The sequence below is a fragment of the Antedon bifida genome, chromosome 3 (assembly GCF_963402885.1).
Source record: "Antedon bifida chromosome 3, ecAntBifi1.1, whole genome shotgun sequence".
Taxonomy (NCBI): domain Eukaryota; kingdom Metazoa; phylum Echinodermata; class Crinoidea; order Comatulida; family Antedonidae; genus Antedon; species Antedon bifida.
In genome coordinates this window covers 30905228-30924427 of record NC_136228.1, presented here as the reverse complement: position 1 = coordinate 30924427, position 19200 = coordinate 30905228, and the positions used below count along the sequence as shown (strand labels likewise).

At 31.9% G+C, this 19200-nt stretch overlaps 2 protein-coding genes across 2 annotated transcripts; both read left to right on the top strand.

Annotated features, from left to right (window-relative positions):
- The first annotated feature begins 4177 nt into the window (after nt 1–4177).
- Nucleotides 4178–12603, top strand: LOC144837799 (uncharacterized). The gene is made up of 8 exons (XM_078693056.1): nt 4178–4235; nt 5688–5758; nt 6030–7101; nt 7556–8383; nt 8715–10258; nt 10583–10744; nt 10863–11080; nt 11478–12603. Exons 2-8 carry the CDS (start codon nt 5747–5749, stop codon nt 11545–11547), a joined length of 3906 nt encoding a protein of 1301 aa, XP_078549182.1. The 5' UTR covers nt 4178–4235; nt 5688–5746; the 3' UTR covers nt 11548–12603.
- A 1825-nt stretch (nt 12604–14428) lies between these two features.
- On the top strand, nt 14429–17216 carry LOC144838377 (mitogen-activated protein kinase kinase kinase 20-like). Its single transcript, XM_078693715.1, has 3 exons — nt 14429–15301; nt 15765–15903; nt 16812–17216. Exons 1-3 carry the CDS (start codon nt 14429–14431, stop codon nt 16886–16888), a joined length of 1089 nt encoding a protein of 362 aa, XP_078549841.1. The 3' UTR covers nt 16889–17216.
- Nucleotides 17217–19200: the final 1984 nt, after the last annotated feature.

The window sequence follows — 19200 nt, the reverse complement described above, 5'->3', positions numbered from 1 at the left end:
GCCTTTCCCTCTTTTATCACAAATCGTAGGTTTGTGATAAAATTCTTTTGCCGACTAGGACCTGCTAGTTTGCCTTATTATAAATAAATAATAATTTAATTTATCTGGTGATGTTAACCGAGAATATTGATCTCTAAATAATACAACATCACGAATTTATACGAAACCAACAAAATGATATTTGTACCCATTAATACTTATGAGTGATGCTGAAACGAAGTCTCGCTTGAAATCGCTTCGTAAGTAATGAAGATTGGTAAAGAAAAATATAATTTAAAAACACAAAGCGCTAATGATGCCATTTATCTTACAGATTTAATTCGTATTTATCTAACGCCATTGTATTTCCTTAATAATTTCAAATAATCGTTAGTAATCTTATTGAAAACCATACGACAAAATACGTCTCTTCAGGCGCGCAGTAAACGAATGATATATGATATCAAAAGCTAAACTTGTTTTCTAATTCGACGTTAGATATCTTATACAACGAAACAATCAAAACGCACTGAAGTTTAAGGGCTTTCAGGATTGTTATTAATTTTCTTATTAAACATTCGTAGAGTGTTCTATAATTTGACGATATCAAAGCCTTAAGCGCCTAGCTTTAAAAGAAAATAAAGCACTCACTCAAAAGGCTAATGAAAAGAGATTAGATACTGGTAAACACTAAAAGGTTCGCGAGTCACTGTTCCTTAAAGGTATATATAAGAGCATGCTACGCGGTGCTACATCTTTAAGCGAATTTCCGGCTCAATACAACAAAGAGATGATGGCTTATTTCTTATAGATTGAGTCTTGATTTTCTATTTGGACATTTCAGACAACCAATTAAGTTGTCTTAAACAATTTAAATATGGATCTACAATTTGATTATATTGCCTTTTAGAAGCAGTATTACGATTCTATTACATTCACTAAAATTGCCATTGCAATTCATCAATAAACCGCGCAGTAGATGGTAATGAATATATTCGTTCGAAAGATGATGTTTTTGCAAGTAGGTTAAAATCGTGCTTTTTAAAGATGGGTTTGCATTAACTTGCTCTATCAACTGACATTAGTAATATTTAAATAATCAAACTAAATCACTCTCCTTTTTTGCGGCGATTAGATTGTAAAATGATACTAAGTTGTCATTATAATTTTTTTGATTTATCTCTTTCTTCTTCTCTCCTTATAAGTAAATTTCGATAAATCCATCAACGGTCTATTTGTCCCCTTAATATTGTCCGATATTGGATTCCTCCACTTAAACTTCTAAGGTAAGAATTTAAAAATAGAGTAAAACCCCTATTAAAGGGACACTTTGGGCCACCGTCCCCTTAATATTGTCCGATATTCCTCCACTTAAACTTAATAAGGTAAGAATTTTGAAATACAGTAGAACCCATATTAAAGGGGCATCTTTGGGCCAAAATGTACCCTTATTTTTTGATTTAATAATAATAATAATAATTCGATTCACCCCTTAAACATTTTCATTGGTGATTGTATCGGCTCATTATAGGCCTAAATGTTTAAAAATAATTACTATCATAAATATTGTAAAACATTGTATACGATTTCTAAAGCGGAAACATGCTCATTTTAATCGTTTTTTAAAACGATTAAAACCACTACATTGAAATGAGCATTAAATTAACTTATTTTATTCTTTATTTTTATTTTATTCAGTTCACAACCAACAGCGATGAAACTGCCACTAACAAGTGAAATAACACAAACATAAATTATTAAAATGATGATGATGTTTTCATATCAATTTATTTGATATGACGCATTATAAAATAATGTTATATATTATTATCAATATTGTCATTTAATCATGTTTTAATTTTTAAAAATTAATTTTACATCAAAGGAGAATGAAAAAAAAATGTTGGAATGCTTTTTGTTTTTTATTTATAAACCAGTTCTACGTGTTTTCATTATTTTTATATCATGTGGATAATGGATCACAGTACTACGGTAGAGGATTGTACACACTCACGAAAGGTATTTAAACGTGTAATAATCACTGAATGATAGGCAATCGATATCATTATTATTCCAATACAGCGTGTGATTAAACTGTATAATAAACTCTCGGCATTAATCGTGTTTAAAGAGCAACTCTCTAAACTTGGTTTTTACTCAATCGCATGCATTTTAATTTCTAAATCTCCCTAATTGGATTAGTTTATAAAACATCAATTCCATTCTGTAATTGAGGAATCACTTATTCAATGTGAATAAAATACTAGAACACACTAAGTGAACGTGTGCTTTGGAAACAGTATGTGCTTCAGTATAATTTGCATTATTAAATAAAATAATAATGTCAATATACAGTGAGCCAATAATAGTTGACAATTCCATAAAGATATATTGTCCCCATTAAAAAAACACAATTTTTTAATGTCACATAATGTTGACCAATAAATATAATATAATATATTAACCTGTTTGATTATTCATTTGAAATTGTTTATGGTATGCTGATCTATGTTTATACACATATACAGTATAACCAGGGAAGAGTAATTTAACTCTTCCCTGGTATAACTGTTTTTGATGTTGTATTGTTTTATGTTTCAAACCTGTTAGTGGCGGTAATTATCGCTGTTGGTTTTATCTATCTATTCTGATAGTTCACTTCAATCAAAAATTGACCCAGAAAAAATCTTTTTTTTTTAGAAAATAAATTTATTAAAACTACAAAATTTAAAGTTTGATTTTTATTCTTTATTTTGTATTTGGGGAAAAAGCCAGTAGGCTAAGACATGCACAAATGAATAAAAAAACACGGTGTTTTGACAAAAAAAAACCCGAGCCTGCAGCGGATTAGTCTGAAACATCGAGACTGTAAAATGAATTGTGGAATAGAAAAAAAAATTAAAGCTCTGTCTACACTATCAAACTTTATGTGACAAAAAATGTGATGTGCACATAAAGTTCGATAGTGTATACATAGCTTAAGCCTACCTCTACAATGAGAGGCGAGACACTATTATAATCATAATATAAATATCAATCGAATTTATTCGAAAACAATAATAGGCTACAATTTATGTGGTTCAAATGATTTTCGATTTTGAACCGAACTATAATATTCAAGTATTACGATGACGTCTAGAAATATAACCATATTTTCTTTTATTTTAGAAATGCCCCTACACACAAGAAAACGTAAGTTACGGTATATGGAAAGTTGGAACTTTCACGAAAGAATGCGACGAAATAATCTGTTAGAACTACAGTAGGGGGTTATAATTGCACTATTCTGAGATAAACCACGAGTAATAATGGTGACTAGATGAACAACAAAAAAAACTGCTACTTTTTAGATACTAAGGAATTTCCAGGCAAATAATATTACAGTATAGATATATGCATGGGGACGCCCCATAGAATCTAATTCCGTAACGGATCTTAGTGACGTGATATCAAAGCGTACAAACACATGTCTGAAATGAAAATACCTAAGATATGCATTTAAGCGACAGATCAAAGACACCGATAAATTGATAGTGATGACGAACTAACTTATGTACTCCGAACGCTGATATTTACTGCGCAGTAGGTGGCTTTTGGAAGAGGACAAGAGATGAAGAAACGGTAACCAAAAATCGGTATACACCACAGTAATAAAATTCAATTTATAATTCGATTTATAATGTCGATACTGTACTGCTTTTAGTTTTTTTGTTAAGCCATGGTGCAATAGGCCTACTCCTGAACGTTTAGGATGTATGGTTGGAGGTTGGAAGTGTTATCCAATTCGAAGGGGATACTTCGAAATGGGACAACAAAGATACTACAAAAAGAAGACTTTTCCTAAAAGGGTGACGGTGTTCGAAACTCAAACATCACTTATTTTGGTAGTATATGAAGATGAAATGTGAAAACATAACTTAACGATCATATATAGAGGGCGACATGGAACTATTTGTAATAGACAGATTAATGTGAAGTTTCTATCGAAAAATGATTCACGTATCTTATTTATTTTATAACATATAAAAAAGTGGGATGAAATATATTTGATATACATGCATTTGAATAAATTTTACATTCTAGAGGCCTACATTGATTTTTGGATTTTGAATTTACATAATGTGCTATAGTTTGTTGTTGTATGTCGTCCTCATCGTTGAGAGCTATATAACATGACCTGACTGACCTGACAATTGGGAAATCCCCCACTTTTTAGCGTCCTTCATTCTCGTGACAACGGATACGTGTTTTTCAAGGTAAAAAGTGTGCTAATATTATCGCTTCATTTCCAAATTTCAGAATATTAAATCTACATACATATTTTGGATGTTGGATAAACTTTTGACAGACAAAAAGCCTAGGCCTACACTAACTTTCATTTTAGAGGCCCACCGATCTCTATTTACCCTCTCTGCTCTGTCTGGTAGTAGCTAGGCTATTCCGTAGAGAGGCCTGCTAGTAGACACAAAAGGCTTATAACAGAGGCCTAGTCTTACTACTACGCCGTATGCCTACCACTTACTGAATAAGCAGCCTACCGTAGATACTAGTTAGGACAGACAATAATCTCACTAAATGCTAAGAATTGCATTGACTTTAGACAGATAACGTTGCCTAGGCACAGGTTTATATTTATTATGATTTACATCTAAATTGGTTAGTCATTACCTTACCGAATTGCGTATACTCTGTGCATGATGTTCCCTTGTAAAAGTGCGGGAACTTGCTTGTTGTCTGATTGGTCTTGACGTAATAGGTAAGAGACAATGGCCTGGCAATTATATTTTTAAAATATTGTTGTCCAACCAGACCCACTCAATTAAAACAATTTAATATTTTCAATCAACTCAAATATAATTGTCATTCAAACTGTAAGATTTGTTTTATGTTGTCACTACAGTATGTATGTTCTAATTTTAATTTTCAACCTTATATGCCATGAATAAGCCTATGTATGGTTTATAAAATAAATATGCATATATATTTATTAGTACAGGTATTCATAAATAGAAACATTTACATAAAGGGTGTAATGAAAATAATTGTGAAATGAATGTGATTTTGTAAACAAAAATTTTCAAATTAGCTTTTAAAATGAGCTTGAACGAAAATTCAAGTGTAAGTAGCCCAAATTTATACAATTATTACAGTACTTACTGTAAATCTTCTAATTGAAACCCTGGGTTATTATTCTTTGATTGTTTTTTTAGCGTTGGTTACTATTAGAAGTGGGGTTACTATTAGAGTAGTGGGTTACTATTACTAATCTTAAATTAGGCACCTGAAAATAGTAACCCACCCCCAACTTTTCCGGTTAGCAACTCATAGCAAAACAATAAAACTGTAGGAATAAACAAATTTGGTTGAACTTTATTTTATAAACTCAAAAACATTCAATCCTCCTTCACTCCCGAGATCACCATGCATTATCGCCTTATTTTCAAAATACGGCTGCATCATAAGTTTTTGTGACTCTAATAGTAACCCCCATGGGTTACTATTAGAGTAGTGGGTTATTATATTATAGATTGACTTATAAGGTGGGTTACTATTAGAAGATTTACGGTAACAGGACAGCATGTGGAAGATGAGGGGGGTCACCTTGTCTGAAGTTTTCAGTTTCTGTCACCTCGTCTTTGCCTCGTCTGTTTTAGATCTCTTGCTATAGCAGCCATGCCTATCAACATTTTTTATAAATAATTTTTCAGATATATTGGTCTTCTGACACTTGACATTTCTTTCTTGATTACAATGGCACCAAACAACGATGGCAGACGAGGTTTGAATTTTGTTTAACTTTATACTTGTTGTTAGAATTGTATTGATTTTGTTTGTACAAGTTTGTACAAGTTACACAAGTCTATTATTACTATTAGTGTACCCATGTGCGAGATCTTGGATCTGCTTGCCCATAATAATAGTCTCTTTGCGCTTTAGAATTTTATTTTTTTTAATCTATTTTTTTTAAATTTTATTTTACACTATTATAATGATAATAATACTATTAAAATTCTAGATTTTATAGATTAACTTATTTGTTGTAACTGCAGGTTTTTAGTGCTGTTGAGGCAGAAGTTCAATCAAAATACATACCTGATGACTTAAATGATGATGCAATCAGAGAACTTGAGAAGCATACAGATGTAAAATTTACAATCCAACATCATGAACACTTGCCCGATGTTTATATCGTTAAAGGAACTCTGCAAGCTGTACAGAAGGCAGGCTCTTATTTGCGAAACCTGTATAAAGATAGACAAAATGCTGCAGAGAGTGTTAACCCTGGATTAGAAGTGCAAGAGACTGATTATGTTGGTGGTGGAGATTCAAGAGTAAGAAATGCTACAAATGCAACTGGCTCTCAAAGACCAACCTCTGAAAATGACAGAAGTTTTCGACAGAACAGAAATGTTGCAGAGAATGTTAATCCTGGATTAGAAGTGCAAGAGACTCATTATGTTAGTGGTGGAGATTCAAGAGTAAGAAATGCTACAAATGCAACTAGCTATCAAAGACCAACCACTGAAAATGACAGAGATTTTCGACAGAACAGAAATGTTGCAGTGAGTGTTAGTCCAGGATTAGCAGTGCAAGAGACTGATTATGCTAGTGGTGGCAGAAAATATTTAAATGACATAGAATATGAGAAGTTCACTAAGTCATCAGCAGGTTATTTCTCCTATGACGCATCCAAATATACTTTCCCCAGACAAGTTGAATGTTCTTTGACATTCAAGACACCAGTAACACGTCACAATGTTTCAATTTATGTTGGAGATTTAACTAAAATCACAGCAGATGCAGTTGTTTGTCCAACTAATTGTGTTTTGAGCCACGATTGTGGTGTTGCAAAAGGTATTGCTAAAGTTGGTGGGCGTGAAGTGACTGATGCTGCCTACAAATACTTTATGAAAAATGGACCTCTGGATTTATCTTTGGTCACCCACATTAGAGGAGGAAAACTTCCCTCTAAATTTATTATTTATGCTGTAGGACCTATTTGGAAAGAGTTAAAAAATAAAGCAGATTGTTTCACCACATTAAAGGACACTTTCATGAATTGTTTTAGATATGCATACAAGATGTCAGTAACGCACATTGCTTTACCTCTCATTAGTTCAGGTAGGTTTGAAATCCTGTGGACAAACATGCGATATTTATTGATATTAAGCAGATTATTGCTTGTGAAATACTGAGCAATCAAGTCTTTCAATACCAGACACCTTTTGGCTGGAAAGTCTGGTATATTTTGAACATAAATGAAAGTTCTTTTGTACCTCAAAAAAGTTTCCGATTTTCAATGTCTGGTAGAGTATTTAAAAAATAAGTTGTCATCATCATACATGCCATTACACTGTTTGAATAAACTTCCCTTATATCACCCCACCCCTTCTTTAGAACTTTGAAGATTTATATGAATATGCATGAATACATTTTAAGCTTATGTTAGGATCAATGTTTTTGTATTAAAGGAAACTGTTTTTTCAATAGTTGTGAATTATTAAAGCACACTTAACATAACTGGAAAGTGCTGCCTATGTAAATAATGATATAATATTACTTTATGTTTACACAGGAATATGTGGTGGGCCAATTAAAGAATGTTCGGAGGCTTTGTATGAAGCATTTATGGAGTTTGATCGTATCAAAGTCAGAAAACCACTTGAAATTCATGTTGTTGATATCAATAATGAATCAGTGGATCATTTGCAGATGCTGTTTGCTGAACACCTCAAGTCTAACTCTATTTCATTCAAAAAGAATAGAGTAGCATCACCTCTGAGTAGAGGCATCATGCACAGTACCGACATCAGTGGAAGAAGTGGTTACTCCTTTGATGAGAAAAGAAGTTATTCAGCAAGTCCTGAGACTACCCATGACAGGAATTTATCAACAAAATTTAAAGATTCTAGAATAGAATTAAGTTCCAATGGATCTCTAAATAGAAATGATTCTCGTGAGTCATCACTAGACTTCTTACCCGACAGATTTAATCAACCCGTATTGTCCTTCAAAACCAAGAAAAATTGTCACAAAATTTCCATTTATTTTGGTGATTTAACTAAGATGAAAGCCGATGCTATTGTTAATGCAGCCAATTCTTACCTACGCCATTTTGGAGGTGTTGCAAAAGCAATTTCTGATGCTGGAGGGTATAAAGTTGTGGAAGAATCAAATGAGTATGTCAGAAAATGGGGCCCTCTATTCCCATCTCAAGTCATTCAGACAAGTGGCGGATTCCTTCCAGCTAAATATGTTATTCATGCTGTTGGGCCTGTGTGGAAAGACTATAAACATGAGAAAGATTGCTTAGACACCTTGAAGGCAACATTCATGAATTGTTTTCAGCTTGCATCAAAAGGTCTTGAAATTAAAAATATTGCGCTTCCACTAATTAGTTCAGGTAAGGTTGAAAATGTATTTATTTTCTTGGGAATATCCATCACATACTACCACCAATACTGTATTAATATAATTGTCTCTTCTCATTGCACAGTACCTACCAAGTAATATCAAATTATCTTTCATGAAATGTATTGGGAAGTAATGTGCGAATCACTATTTATCACTGTAAAAAACAAGGCCAACAGCCATAAGTCACGTGCTAAAACGCATAGTGATACCAGACCGACCGACCGACCGACATAGCGAACTATAGAGTCGCGTCCACGCGACTAAAAACTAAGCTAATACTGTGGTATTAAAGAATTACTTTAATATTGATTTTTTTTCAGGTATATTTGGTGTTCCAATTGAGAAATGTGTTGAATCATTGTACCTGGCATTAATGGAATTTGATGCTGAACCTAATCCTCCACTCAATATACACATTGTTGATACAAGTGTAGAAGTGATTAATGATTTGCAGGCACGATTTTCCCATTACTTGAAGTCGAATGATATTAAAATTGATACAATGGAAAGTGATCGATTATCAACTCAAAAGTATCAGACATTATCTAAAGACAAACAAACTGATGCATTGTCTAATGGCAACCCTCAGTCAAAGCGAGCTAGTAACAAACGTAATGTAGTTGATAAAATTAAGTCAAAGGTTAGCAAAATGGGAAAATCAGATTTTAAGGTTAAAGAAAATGCCAAATTATCACCAACTAATGGTCCAATGAAGGCACTCCCAATTCAGTCAGCAGAAGAAGCACATTTGCAGAAAATATTAGAAGAATATCAAAGAAAAGGATGTCCACCTTCTGGATTCAGAGAAATTCACAGTTTGGTTAAAGAAAATCCAACAAAAAACAAGCGATCAAAAAGTTTGAGCAGACTACCAAATGGAACTGTAGATTTGAAGGAAACTACTTCTGGTGAAAGACAGTCAAGGCGTGATTCATGGAAAAATAACACCTCTGGTTCTAAAGAACAACCTGTCTGTTCAAGAAATCAAAGTTTGGATCGGTATAAGAAACAAAATGAGAAGAAAGAACAAGATTTCAAAAGTAGTGGTACAAGTGGGGTAAAAGAAAATTCAAGAGCTAGAAGTCAAAGTGTCAATAGAACAAAGAAAAAGAAAGAAAAAGAACAAGATTCAAGTAATTTTGAAAGTAATGATAAAAGAAGTGAGATAAGAGAAGGTTCTATGGAATGTTTTTTAGAAGATAAAAGAGGTGGGACAAGAAAAGGTTCAAGGTCTAGAAGTCAAAGTTTTGATAGGTCATATCAAAAGAATGGAAAAGAGACTGTAAGGGGAAAAGATGATGATAAAGCATTTACAATGCCCTCTCAGCAACAGTCTACAAAATGCAGCTTATGTAGTAGCAAAGATAAGCTTCGACGACGCAAGGATTGCATACACATGATTTGCAAATCGTGTTATAGCATATTAGGTGATAAAAACATATGCTTTGATTGTAAACACCATGGCAATAATATTGAACAGAACAAACAGGTCTCTACATCGACTGAGGTGAACAAAAATAGTATGCTTTCACCTACATTTGACTCGCCTGCCTTGTCAAGCAATAGTTCTGCACGAAGAAAAAGAAGAGAAAAACTAAGTTCTGAACAGAACCCACCAGATTATCCAGAAGAATCGACTCAAAGACACAACAGCTCCGACTTTCTTTCACAAAGAGACTACAGTGAATCCACTTCAAACATTGCGAGCCAATCTCCAATGAAGGATATTGAACAATTCTTGCTACCACTACCAGAACCAGTAGAAGAAAGTTGTCCAATTTGTCTGTCTGACTGCCAAAACCCTGTGTCATTAAAAAACTGCAACCATATTTTCTGTAAGCAATGTATTATTAGTGCTTTTAAGGTAAGAAACATTTATTTAAATATAGCCTCAGAAATAAAATCAATACAGTTTCGACCATAGATCTGTTGGCAGAATATATCTTCTCAAATAAGAAGTTAAAACTGGAAGTACAGTGTACTACATATCTGACTTGTGTGCACTTTTGGAATAGTGGGGTGTACTGGTCCATCTCAGCCCCATGGGTAGGTGCTGACCTAATCTGAATTTATGAATTTCATTCATTCATACAAATGCAAAACAAGACACTATTTTACATAGTTACACACCAATCACCACCTCTCACCTTGAATCGGTAAAATTCAGTTCAGTCATGTTTTTCATTAGACAAAACCAGCTTGTCCAATATGTGGTGTAATCTATGGATGTTTGGTAGGAAATCAGCCTGACGGAACAATGGAGATTGAAAAAGTTCAATCCAGTCTACCAGGATATGATGGTTATGCAACAATCATTATTTCGTATGATATTCCATCAGGAACTCAAAATGTAAGTACAGTACTATAACATTTCTCCAAACTAAACTGCACTGTCAGCATTATATCTTGTCTTAAAGTTTCCATTTGTTGAAATTTATATATATTGTTCTATTGTCATTTCAAAACAGGACTCACACCCAAACCCTGGGTCACGATACAGAGGAACATCAAGAAGAGCTTACCTACCAAACACTCCAGAAGGTCAAGATATCTGTAGACTCTTACAGAAGGCATTTGATGCTAAGCTTATATTCACAGTTGGTAGATCAGTTACTACTGGAGCAAGTAATGTGGTGACCTGGAATGACATTCATCATAAGACTAGCTGTACTGGTGGGCCATCACAGTAAGTTTCCACAGATTTTAATTTGCTGTGCGAATGGATCTCTCTCTGTTTACAAATTTTGTTCCGGGAGAATCCTTGGATAACTAGGTATTTAATAATTCCTTATGGCCGTCCATCTGGATTTAGCATGGCTTCAGAGGCCGGTTTGACCAGAAAATTTGCAGGGTACACACCGGTGAACAGATGAGATTTTAGGATATTCCTGGTTCCCTGGTGCCAGCAACATGTTTCAGGTGCTTATTTTATAAACACAACTTCAATAACATTTTTATTTATATAGTTTTGTATTTAGATGTATCATGAAATCATTTTGCTTCTAAGTAGGTAAACTATGATTGCAATATTATGTATAAACAATTAAAGTAAAAATTAATGTAATGATTTTTTGTTTGTTTAGATTTGGGTACCCAGATGACACTTACCTAGAGCGTGTCAGAGATGAACTAGCTGCCAAAGGCATACGTTGAATTCATGTCCTGTTCTTGTCACGTGAAAACTAGAGACCAAAGTAACAAACACTGTAAAGATAAAGGTATCAATTTAAGTCTGAAATATAATAATGAAAACTGTGGTTCTCAATCAGAGGTTCATAAACAAACTAAAATATGAATATTTTATCCACAAACTGAGAGTATTGTGTACATACATTAATTTCTATTGCAGACACATTTCATGAGATTTATAAAATGTAATTTCATTTTAATATAAAATGCAACTTGAAATATGGCTACTTATAAAGGAGTTTTTGTGTATATTGTGAATGCATGTTACATTATATACTTAGGTTGTGCATGATGTTTGTATTACTGCATCTATATAATAATAATATTATAATTGAGGAATACAGTCTAATATTATACAGTATTTAAATGAGAAATGGCTGGTGTTTTTCTTAGTCTTGATTAAAAAAAACATAAGAACAGTTATTAAAGATATATTGTATCAGACAAAAATTACTTACCTGAAAAAAACCCAAAAATTTTAAGAAAAACCGGAAGTATATTGTCTGTCAGACAACAAGCTTCTTTGTTAAATTTAACTATTCATTTTGTCTTTTTATAAGTGAGTGAAATCATTGTTTGTGATCTTTTTTAAAGATTAAAACTACAAAATGGCCTATTCAAATTTTGATTTTATTTATCTTTTATTGTTCATGTTTTGGGGACAATACATGTGTATCTTTAATTTAATTACTGATTAATATTAATACAGTATTATTTTAATTAGATTTTGTTATATTTAGAACTTGTGTATGTTTTTTAGATTGTCAAATTATGTACTGTATATAAGTTGGTGATTGTGAAGAATAATAATAATGTTTTCGACTCTCATTAGACTAAGGTATTTTTGTTAGATCAAAGTACAATAAAAGTGTTGGCACCATTTTCCATGGAAACTTAATACATTCATGTCTATGAACAATAAAACATTGTTAAACAGTATTAAATACTGTAACTGTAACATATGATTTACTAAAAGTTTGATAAAATGATTTATTTTGTATGAAAAATTAATGGATCAATAAAAATAATACAAAACGAAAACGGTTTCTTTTTATTAACAAATACAAAATGTTTCTATTAACATTGTTAGTGGAAAGAATTATTTATCAGTATATATTGAATAGAAATCAGTAATCAATAATTGTTACAAATGGTGTGGGTGAGTATTTTGTACCCTATTCAGATCTGCAAAAAGTAAACATATAATTGATTTAGTTATTAGAAAACTGTAATGCGGCAAATGTTATTCAGTTAAATAGCTCATGCATGTTGTGATTAATAACAAAGGCAACATATTTCACAATAGTGTAATCATATGATTGAACCTAGTCATCATAGTGCTGACGTGGTACCTGGGCGTGGTACACTGTGGAACCAACAGTTTTTTTACCTATAAATGGTGAAGTTCTGTTTGAATATTTCCTAAAATGTGAGTAGTAGTACAATATATCAACTAGACAAGATATTTAGGTCTAGATTTTTCCTAAAAACCACCATTTGAAACTAATAGCATTAATATAGTTGAATCTTTGAATAAGCTGGCTACCTGTATTCACCGGAGAGGCCTTTCAACATAAGGATTTTAATTTCATCTGTTATATACAATATGTATAAGTTTGGCGATACAGTGTATTCTTTCAATTACGTTATAGCCCCACATGAAGTTTTTTGATAGTTATCTTTATTTAATCTCAATGTTATTACAGCATGCATATTAAAAGAACGTATTTCAACTTTATTTTAAATAGAGGGTAAAAACCCTTCCAGCTGGACAAATTAATGCCAGTTTATATTCAGGGCCCTCTTAAATTCCAATATAATACACAAAAAAAAGATAAACTAGATTTGAACTCGTCACTTTGACGAGTTCGGGTTATCCGCGGAAATGCAACATGCACATACGTTAAACTATTATGAATGTCGACAATTATTATGCCATCCTATGACATGAATTAAATATGTTTACAGTGCTGAATTGTACCTATATCATTGCGGTATTAACAGTATTTACATAATACACTGTATATTGTATATACAGGGTAGCATAGATGAAATTATGAGAACCATCTTTCAATCTAATATTTAAATCAAAATGAAACACTTAGATAGCAATTTTGAAAGGAAATTATCTGAGCAATAACATTATTATTATGAAATTATCTGAGCAACAATTAGGATACGTAGAATATGGAAGCGCGCTCTTTTAAATGTCATGAACTATGACGCAAAATATGAAATTACGAATTTTATAATTGAACTGGCCATATGATGACGTCACAACATCTGATGTGCATAATTTGTACATGAATTCGTATCTACAATTCAACAGCTTCCAGAAAACGTTTTAATCATGAGTATCACTTTTCATTGTGAGGAGCTATAACAAATTGAAATTTTTTCGAATGATGAAAATAAGTGACCAAAGCTATTCACACTTTTGCGCATGATGACGTCATAAAACATTTTAAAATTGTATATCATGCGAAAGATAATTGATTGACCTATCCAATATCAAAATATGGGGGAAATGGAATACGGATAAGTGGAGATGTGCTCTATTAAATGTGATGAGCTATGACAAAAGAGACAAAAGTTTTTTCATCAAAAACGCGCGCAAATTGTCCAATTCGAAGTGCTTGTATTACGTGATTTTAAGTCGAAATTGTTTAAAAGTTGTTAAAATTACTAGAAAAGGCTAGAAAAACATAATTCACACACAAAAAAAGATGTTTTTAGCGCTACGTGGGCACCGCGCACGTAAAAATGTGCGTGCTCATGGAAATTTACATTATTTACAAAAAAAATTATAATTTATGCATAGATACCCTAATCTGGAGGAATAATGATGGCAGGTAATAAAACAACACGATATTCATATCCTGGGATTCCAGAAATACCACAAGATGATGTTGAATTTGGAAAAGAAATTGGACGAGGTGGAACAAGCTATGTGTTTCAAGGCATTTGGAAAACTAAAGATGATTTTCCAGTTGCAATTAAACATCTTCACAGAAATGTTCAAGAAATTGAATTCATTGCACTAAAAATGATTAAAGACGATAAAGAAAATAAACATAAAATCGGTAAAACGTTCATCGCACATATATTAGGACTCATTACCAAGCCCCCATTGACCTGTATTGTACTGGAATATGCAGAAAATGGGTCATTACTAGAATATTTAAGCCAGAAACGGAAACAGCAGCAACCTCTTGAGCATGACAAATTTTTTACATGGACCCGCCAAGGCGCCCACGCAATACAGTATATTCATGAATGTGAAATAATTCATCGTGACATCAAATCAGCAAATTTTGTAATTACTGATAAATATAATTTGAAACTTTGTGACTTTGGAATTTCCCATTTAAGTGGCGAGACAATTACAACAACACTTGCTGGATCTATTCCATGGATGGCCCCTGAATGTCATGATAAGGCTTTTTCTTTTAATTCAGAAATAAAAGTCTCACCGCGTTCGGACATTTACTCATACGGTGTAGTGATATGGGAAATGTGGACGTGTAAGGAACCAGAGGTTTCTATGAAAGTGAATCGTATGTATCCGCTGATTGAAGGAACACCCCCTAAGTTAAAGGATATGCTGCATAGTTGCTGGGAGGTGGACAGAAATAAAAGGCCAAGTATTCCTGACATACTGCAAACCATGGAGGATTTGTCTAATATAATGGGGATTGAAGTCAAAGATTTTATAGAGGTACATCAGTGTTCATAAAAAATGTTTTTCATTAATGTTTACCTTTTCTAATTCTCCTTTTTCAGCGAAAATACTGTTTATGACCTAATAGAAACTTGTACAGTTTTAAGTCATGACTTAAATCAGTTAATTTGATTTTATACAAATGAACGATTGATTGATTGATTGGAAAAAAAGAAAATAATGCTGAGTATGAAATCTACAACTATCAAAATAAGTTACTGAAAAGATTAATACAGTAGTGTTCCTAAAAATGTTTTCATTAATATTTACATTGACTTCTTTAAAGCAACAATTTACAGTATAAAATGACATTTAAATATTAAGTAAAAAAGTTATATCAAATTATACAGTATGAAATGGTTTAATTCATATAAAAACTACAAATATATAAAACTACATGCATGCCCTCCCTTAAAAATTCTTAAATGACAACTCTACCAATCTAATGTTCTGTTTATAGATTCCAAATGATAGACAATTGCCTGGTGATGACGATGATGCTGAAAACAAAAGATTAGAAAAGATTGATTATGATGTACTAGCAATGCAATTCCTTAAACTTGCTGATAAATTGGACAGAGATAAGCCTGCATCAAAAGGTCTAGAAACACTTTTTTATTATTAAATTATTTATATATATATATATCTAACACTATACCTAGATGATAAGTCTCTTCCACTTACAGTACTGTAGCTACCAAATGATATCAAATTATCTTTTCAAATAAAATACACCATTTACTAGTTTCAAAGCAGTGCACAGACATGACTTGTATATATTATATAAATTGTAATTGGATTCAAAATCACAGTAAAATTAACAAGAAATATTTCTTACAAAAAACGCTGCTCGCTTATTGACGTAACAGTTTTAAAGATATATTGTCCTCCTGAAAAATATTTTTTATTTCAAACTTGTTTTTGAATGTGTCATTTTATTGTCACATAATAGTTATTTTACCTGGAAAAATGTAATTTAAAGCAAAAAATACTTAAATTGTCTGTCAGACAATGGTTTTCGGGCTATAATTAAACATTTCTTTTCTCTCTTTATATGTGAATAAATATTATTTTTTTTGTTACAGAAGTGAATAACTTTGATATGAAATACAGACTCAATTTCTGTCACTATAGTACAAACATGGAACTATAATTATAGTTCCATGGTACAAAAAAAAACTTTCATGAACTGTTTTGATTTACATTATTATATAATGGGACTCATAAATACCAGAAATGCTTTGGGATTTGTCATTCAATCGTTAGACTCTTTTCCCAGACGTTTTTCGGGTCTAGCAGATGGGACCTATAAATTATAGTGGAGTTTCCATTTTCGCAAAAATGTCAGTCTCTCCATGGAGGTAACTTTTTTATACCTCCATGGTCTCTCAGTACTAAAACTGCCGCTTGCTTTATATCGGATTACGTCATCTTTTGTGACGTAGCGGGCTAGAGCAGCAGCGTGAAAAAGTACAGTAGTAATAAACAGTTGATATTGATTTTTCAGATATATTTGGTGTTCCAATCGGAGAATCATTGATTAAACATGTGCAGACACTCATGTTTTCTTATTCTACTAACTGAAATGAAAGACAAACAGACGCAGTGTTTAATGGCTAATAAACGAATGAGGTTCATACACAAACTGAAAGATGAATATCCACAAACTGAGAGTATTGTGTACTGTACATCAATTTCTATTGCAGACAAATTTTATGCAGATTTATAAAGTGTAATTTCTTTTTAATAATAGAAATATAATGTTAAAGATGTATTTATTATGAAAAAATAATTCTTAACAAAAATTTGGTTGAATACGCCATTTTAATGTAACATAATAGTTATCCAGTTTCACCAAAAATTGGATCGAAAAAAATGTATTTACCTGAAAAAAACTGTAATTTAAAGCAAAAAATGGGCAAATTGGCTGCCAGTCAATGGGTTTTAGTTGATTTTAACCATTTATTTTGTAAGTGAAAACATTATTTTGTTTTCATTTTTTTTTCTATGGAAGTGATTAACTTGATTAAAACTACAAAATAACAAATTCAAAATCTGATTTCATTAATCTTCATTTTTCATGTTTTTGGGGGACAATACATCTTTAAACATATCTAGAATGTACAAAAGGACAAGGAATAAGTTTTTATCTTGTGTGTTATGAATGCATGTTAAATTATAAGTTTTGTAGTATTGTATATTAATCTATATATTTGAGGAAATTTTAAAATTATTTCCATTTATTGTCATTTGATGAATGAATGAAATCATCTTCTACAATAAAATCAATAACTAATACATTATCTTGAGAAAATGGTGTGGGGTCCAAGCAGCATCATATCAGAAAGATAAGAACGGATTATTAATTATACTTTCAAAAGTACTTTTAAAATGTAACTTAATAATGGCAGAAACAAAACTTCTGAAGCAATTTATATTTTTAATATCTGATCAGAAAATGTTGGTGTTTCTTTAAAATCTCAATTCTGAATCAAAAGAAGGATTATTAATTTACTCCATAAAATAATGAAATGACTGTCAGATTAATATTTAATACATTTATTAACCTATGCTTCATTAGATTTAGAAATCACTGTATGTTTTTAGTAGATAGTCAATATATGTATATAAGTTGTGATTGCACAGGATATTATGAATGTTATTGACTGTAGTAGTTAGCATACAACAAATTGTTGGCATTAAAGCTTGGTTCCCACTAAGACAAAATGCATAGCAAGGAGTTTGCGCAACATAATTTGACCAATCAACAAGCAACTTTTAAGATAGTAATTTAGTTTTGATTGGTCAAATTGCCTGGGAACCACGCTTATTGTGTCAATTTTCATGAAATACTTAATCTGTTAATGTGTATGAACAAATAACTAATGTTTAAAAAAGTAATAATGCAACTGTCACAAGTGACATAAAGTTGTATATACATTTTGCTAGTTCATTCTTACTTTCCCTTTGTTTTCACTATTTAAACCTTTCTTTTGTTTTAGGAAGCTATTGTGTGAAGCCAGTGGAGCAGAGTATTGTGTTGCAGAGAAGGATTGTGTGGAGGTTGCTGATTGGAGGAGAGGTATAAGAGTTAAGTTAGGGTGTGAGTTGCTGATTGGTGGAGAAGGATAAGGTGGTGGTATGTGTATAATTGAGGGAATTTTGAGAGAGATGAAAAATGAGAGGAGACAGAGAATGAGGGCTATGTTATGTTAAGCAAGAAAGGGATAGGTGAACATTGCTATGAGAAACTAAGACGTACAGGAGAAGAAGTAATTAAAGGAATTAAAGTGAGATACATAAAGTAAAATAAATAGTGAAATGGAAGTAATAATATAAGGCTGTACTTAAATGTGGAATTGATTGATTGATTTTATTTGATATTCATACATAAAAGTTAAAATATACAATGTATAAAAAGAATACCTGGATAACCCATTAAGTCGACAAAAAAGTAAACTTATTTCCAATGGGGTCCAATCCGTAATGACTGAAAAGTGAGTGGTTGGGCCTAGTACAATTATCGTTAAGTATGACTCAGTAAAAATGAAAAAACAAGAAAATACATACAAGACAAGAAAACATCAAAAAAACAATATTAAAAAAAGCTTAATTGTTGAGATTACTGAGGATTAATTGAAATTGTGAATGTAAATTGACGGAAGAAATAACTGTTGGAAATAGCAGAATTAGTTGCATTTAAAGAATTGTTTGAAAATATTGAAGAGTAACTTTACGTAGAAAAGGAGAAAGAAATAATTGGTCGGGGAGCGGATTGCAGTACAGAACGACATCAAGAAACATTTTAACTTTATATTTAATTTATTTATATGTCAGAAAATAGTTGCAGTTTGAGAAGAATTATAATTGGGAATGCCAGCAGAACGGGAGCAGAG

Bases quoted from the DNA above. Each gene is read 5' to 3' on its own strand.
- LOC144838377 (XM_078693715.1), top strand. From the start codon at position 14,429: ATGGCAGGTAATAAAACAACACGATATTCATATCCTGGGATTCCAGAA. The intron at 15,302-15,764 runs GTACATCAGTGT...TTCTGTTTATAG, and splicing joins AAGTCAAAGATTTTATAGAG to ATTCCAAATGATAGACAATT. The intron at 15,904-16,811 runs GTCTAGAAACAC...TTGATTTTTCAG, and splicing joins AGATAAGCCTGCATCAAAAG to ATATATTTGGTGTTCCAATC.
- LOC144837799 (XM_078693056.1), top strand. The intron at 8,384-8,714 runs GTAAGGTTGAAA...ATTTTTTTTCAG, and splicing joins GCTTCCACTAATTAGTTCAG to GTATATTTGGTGTTCCAATT. The intron at 11,081-11,477 runs GTAAGTTTCCAC...TTGTTTGTTTAG, and splicing joins TGTACTGGTGGGCCATCACA to ATTTGGGTACCCAGATGACA.